The 5,713-nt window shown below is 34.4% G+C and overlaps 1 protein-coding gene across 1 annotated transcript in view; it reads left to right on the plus strand.

Annotated features, from left to right (window-relative positions):
* Positions 1-2,161, plus strand: part of LOC107610789 (PRA1 family protein H) — a 2,686-nt gene extending 525 nt beyond the window's left edge. The window contains exons 2-5 of the mRNA XM_016312790.2: positions 9-220; positions 706-842; positions 1,497-1,568; positions 1,669-2,161. Of these exons, the coding sequence (XP_016168276.1) occupies positions 9-220; positions 706-842; positions 1,497-1,568; positions 1,669-1,742 (495 nt within the window). The 3' untranslated portion in view covers positions 1,743-2,161. The remainder of the gene's footprint in view (positions 1-8; positions 221-705; positions 843-1,496; positions 1,569-1,668) is intronic.

A 5,713-nucleotide genomic window follows, 5' to 3' on the forward strand; every position in this document is an offset into this window, starting at 1 on the left:
CCATTCTCTTCTCTCTCCTCACGCTCAACCCCCTCTCCAAGCTCGCCGCCGAAGACTTCGCCGGCGACACTCCGTCGTGGTCACGCGCCTTCGTCGGCTTCTCCGGGTCCTACTCCTTCCCTTCTTCGTCCGCCCAGGCGCGATTGAGGGTTCACGAGAACGTTAAGCGCTATGCTCGTAACTATGCTTATTTGTTCATCCTCTTCTTCGCTTGCGCCTTGTGAGTGGGATTCTTTTGGTCTTTGCTGTTTTGTGGTTAAGATTGAGTTGGGTGGGTGTGGTTTTTTGGGGGAAAATTCTGTTTCTTTATGCTTATCTATGCAGATTGTGCATATGAATGTGTGATGATGCTCTGAGTTGCACAATTTTAGTAGTTTTTTGTTATTATTATTATTTTTTAGGTGCTTGTGGTTAATGTGTTTAAAGTGGCCAAATTTGGATTTTTAGTTCAGGGGTATACTTCTAATTTTTGTAAATTTTGTGCAACATGTTATTGATATTTTTAATGAAGTTAGAATTGGGGTATTTCTTGTATTAAGTGGATGCTTCATGGTTGGTTGCTATCTTCTGTTTCTCATAATGTGGTTTTAGCAGTTTGGTGCTTTTTCTTTCCTGTGGTGTCTTAATCTGCCTCTTGTTGAGTTGTTGTATTGCTTTTTGCTTCTGTTGTTTGATTTGAATGTGTTTTTCTTTAATGGTTTGCAGGTATCAGATGCCAATTGCTCTTGTTGGGTTGATATCATGTTTGGCAATTTGGGATTTCTTCAAGTATTTCAATGACAGATGGCAATTGGATCAATATCCTATAACTCGGCAGTGTTTGCTTCGCCTAGCCCAATGCGGTGAGCTATAATTTCTACTGGCTTAACTAGATAATGGGTGAAAAACAAATATTTTTCTTATGAATTCTATGAGTTTTATTGGGAATGTAACTGTAACATTCAAAGATAGGTATGTGCTGCTTGGCTTGGCTTGGCTTGAATTAGAGGTTAATATGTAAACAGAAGTTAGTATCCAGCAAAACCACAGCCAAGGGAATGGGTTTGGCGGAATCAGCGGGGTATACAGAGAACAAACACAACATGAAAATCTCAAACTATTCCCTGTGCAGCATATGAAATAACTTTTGTGGCATTCTCTTGCATAGAAATAACTTTCTACTGAGCTCATATGACATCCCTTAGTTTCTGCATACATTATCTTTTGGTCCCCGATGAAATTTTGGGGGAACAAATTAGTCTATTGGGACTTGGAAACCTTTGAGTAGTCCCTCACCATTAAAAGGGAGAGATATTAGTTTCTTTTGTGTGTTGAGAGAGTTACATGGAATTTATTTTTTTTTTAAAAAAGATCTTTAGATGCTAACTAAATGGGCATTTAATCTTTCATATATTCATATGTATGTGTATGCTGAGGTAACTGGTGTCTGTAGTACATTGTTTGTGAATATTTTAGAACAATTTATCTAACTCAGGTTTGGATCTTATGTTCTGCAGTAACAGCAGTTATTCTAATTTATTCCAATGTCCAAGTGGCCCTCTTTTGTGCCTTAAGTGTCAGCTACGCAAGTGAGTGTTTCTGAGTTCATAGTCCTTTTGCTACCTCATTTCTTTTATCTTGTCTCCTATATCTAAAAGATTACTGAAAGAAGGTTCAAAAACTCTGTAGGCATGATTCTGCATGCTGCATTTAGGAAGTTGACCCCCGCAAAGCAATTGCCGCCCGTCGGCAGGGGTAGGTGATTGATCAATCAGAGAAAACAGCGAAGCACCCACCTTCATCAAGCACATTTTACTCCGATGATTCAGTTGCAAGGGGCTTTGGCTCAGATTATAGAAGGATTATGCAAGTGCAGAATTAGGGGGACAGTTAGTATCTTAGGTTTTGGATAGTAGGCCTTTTCCTCCCAAGTCCCAAGGATATGGGGCTCAGGGCCTCCTTATCTCTGTAGAGAAGCTTATAATCAGCAGGTTGGCGCCTTTCATGAGTCAGGAATCCAATTTTCGTACTTTCTTAGTATTTAATTTTGTATATCTTGTTTAGTTTTTAAGTGCTAGACAAATAAACTTGAAAGAAATTTGAAAATTTGGAAATTTTGATGTATACAAGAACTTTGGCATACTGATAAGATGAGATCATTTATATATTTTATTTGTATTCATTTTACTCTCTTCTGTTAAGGTTATGCACATTTTTCTACCTTTAAACGAGGTGTGAGATTTTTATATTTACATAAGACGAGTCTTAAAATATTAGATGTTCACGTATGGCGTTGTGGTTGTGTGGTATGAGATATTCCGCTCTCTTCAACCGTTTAGATATAATTTAAAAGGGATAAGGATTGTTTTGGTTAATCCCCAACGAGCCACCGCGACCACCTTTTCCTCTCTCCCCTTTCTTCTTCCTCTTCTCTCATCTCTTCTCTGTCCCCTTGTCCCACTCTCCTCTCCTTTGCCACCGAACAGCCGCCGTGCCTCTCAGTGACGGCGTTGCTACCCAACCTTTGCCACTGTGTCCTTATTGGCGTCCCAACCCGTCACCACCCCCTATCCGAACCCTAACCCAACCAACCACCCCCGCGACCCTCTACCCTCATCTCCCCCTTGCATCTCCTCTCAGCGTCGAACCACCATCGCGAACCAACCTCCCCATGGCCGAACCACTGACCCGTAGCCTCCACCATCGACGAGCCATGGCGACACAACCCAGCGCCGCCATGGCGTCCAGGCCCCTCCCCTTCGTGCGAAGCCCTTTCCCCTTCCCCTTGCTCCATCGCTCCTCCCACTGTCTTCGAAGATTAGAACAGGGCAAAACCCCTGTTTCCATTTCACTGCGTACTGACCGCTGCCACGTCGCCAGCGCCACCACCAGGCCAGCTAAGTTGCTCCACCCGTTCCTCACCACCATGTTTCCTTCTCCTTCCTGCTTCAATTTTCTGCTTCCCAGGTCTCAATTTTTTTCTTTTTTGTTTATTCTGTTGGTGTTGGTGGTGGTGCTGGTGCTGGTGGTGGTACTGGTGGTGGTGGTGGTGTTTGGTGTTGGTGGTGGTGGAGGAGGTAATTGTGCTGGTAGTGGTGAGGGTATTTTTGTCCGAAAAAAAATTAAAAGGACGATTTTAATATGAAAAAAACGTTAAGGATGATTTTAAATGGAAATTACATTGGGACGGTTTCGATTCTGATCCTCAACGTTAGGGATCAAAATAATATTTATCCATAATTTAAAATGATGGAATGGTGAGGATTGGGGGCATGTGGCCTTCGGTGGAGGAGACTCTGTAGTATTTATGTTGGAGCTTCAACGGGGTTGAAAAGTTATGCTTTGTTTGTTTCTGGTTAGTTTGGAGCTTCGATAGTACTGCCCTCAACCGGCAATTCGTCTTCTTCAAAGGGTGTCTCTTCTGTCTCACCCTCCCTCATGTGCCTTTGTTCTTGTTCTTTAAGATTTTCGCACATGTGCCTATGTACTTGTTCTTCAAGATTTTCACAGATGGAGAACAACCACCGATGCCCTCTCTACATTTTCGTTTGTGTTTGGATTATAGTTTGTAAATGGGAATTTGTATAAAAGTAATTTTGCGTTAACGTGATTTATGTTTAGCAATCTTTATATCAAAATGGATTATAGTAAAATAAATATTGTTTGGAATATATTACTCAAAATAACTTTTAGATGAAAAATTATTAAAAGAGACATCAATTTAAATAATTTTTTATATTATCCTATCATTTTATTTTAGATATTTGAATAAATCTTATTAATTTATTTTATAATAAAATTAATATTTACTTACTAAATTAAAGTAATATATAAAAAATTGATAAAATATATTTTAATACATAAAAATACTAAAGGGAGTACTATACATTTTATAATGTCAAACAAAAAGAAAATGCTCTATATTATTTTAGTACTGTTATTATTCTTTAATTTAGCATCATTTTAAACTATAAATTTTTATAATTAGTATATAATAAAAACTAAAATAAAGTACAATAAAATGTACAATAAAAACAAAAAAACAAAAAAATTTCGTACAAACATAGAATATAATAATTATAACTAACAACATATATCATATGAACAAAAAAATTACAATAAGAAGTAAATAAAATTCATATAAATAAAACTAAATAAAAAAATAATAAAAAACATAAAAATCAAAATATGAAAGAGAATACTAAAAGTAATAAAAAAATTAAAATATTTATCTTGGCAGTGATTGTAACAAATCTAAAAGATTTTGATGAAAAAATAAATTGGAACCAAGAACATATACAAAGAATTATTGTGAAAATTATATAGTTACTTACATCATTTTTATAGAAAAAAATGAAGGATAGAATTGGTAGAAGAGGAATAATTTTCTTAATTTCTCAATCGTAACTAGCCTTCTTCAACGTGAATGCAAAAGTTAAAATTTTTAGCTTCCTATAAATCGTGTATTTAGAGGCAAAATCACTTTTAGGTTCAGAATTTTAAAGAATTGCCAAACATAAAAATAAGACGTTCAAAGCACTCAACCGAGTTTCTTTCTTCTCCAACATGAACTCCAAATACACGACGTAGTCTCCTTTTCTCACCTCATTGTCTTGCTTGCATCTCATCACTTGTCGTCTCAACCTGTAGTGGTTTGAATTTTTTTTTTATTTTTATCTTTTATTGAAAAAATTGAACTTGTGTATTTTTTTATTTGAGTTGAAATTGAAATTTTTGTTAATCTTATATCAGTTGAATTTAATTTAAATTGTGTAAAAATAGAAATGAATGCTTCTGAATCACTCCAAAGACTACATTGCTATGAATTTAATTTTATTATTATACATATTGAATTTTAGTTTAAATAAGAGTTTTGTAATTTCCGGATTTGGTTTAAAAGTGGTGGTAGTTTTAGATAATTTTTATAAAAAAATGAAAAAAAGTAGAAGTAATGATGGTGAAGAGTAAAACTAGAATTTCAGTATAATAATAAATGGTGTATTCTGTCTTGTTAAATATAATATAAAATTAGTGTCTTCTTATGTCTATATATTCTTATGAATTTATGTCTATGTCTCATTTATGTTGAAATATCAATTAAATATAGCCTAAGAAAGTGGTTTGCATGTATGCCCAAGGTGTGAGTTGATGCTTGAAAGATGTAGGGGTGTGATTTAATGAAGCCAAATGGAGTCAAATTGGTTTTGGGCCGCTTACTTTTTTTTTTTTTGCTTCTCTCCTAAGATTGAGCCATGTTCCATGGTTTGCGTCAGTTCAGTTTCACTTTCATAAAACAGAAATACTGTCTTACACGGTTGTGAATGAGTACTTCTCAAAAATAGTCAAAATTTGAACATGTTATTATTGTTCCTGATATTCATGAAAAGAATATAGAAAAACCTAATAAGTATATTGTTATTTTAATTTGAATTGAGTTTATAAAATCTTTACAGTTTTCAAATGATTTAGTATGGATTTTAAATAAACTCGTTTTTAATAAAAGTATTTTTTTAAATAAAAAAATTAAAGAGATGTTTGCTTAGTATAAAACAAATTCTTTTTTGTTTACTATAAAAATTATAAATTAAAAAAAAATTTATAAATAGAGTTATATTTTAATAAAAATAGATAACTTAAAAAAATCTGTATTGTGTATTTAGGTTTTATTAAGATTAAATATTTTATAATAATCTTATTTTAATTTTCTCCAATTTCTTATTTAATTTTAAAATGA

Source organism: Arachis ipaensis, chromosome B08, assembly GCF_000816755.2.
Source record: "Arachis ipaensis cultivar K30076 chromosome B08, Araip1.1, whole genome shotgun sequence".
Taxonomy (NCBI): Eukaryota; Viridiplantae; Streptophyta; class Magnoliopsida; order Fabales; family Fabaceae; genus Arachis; species Arachis ipaensis.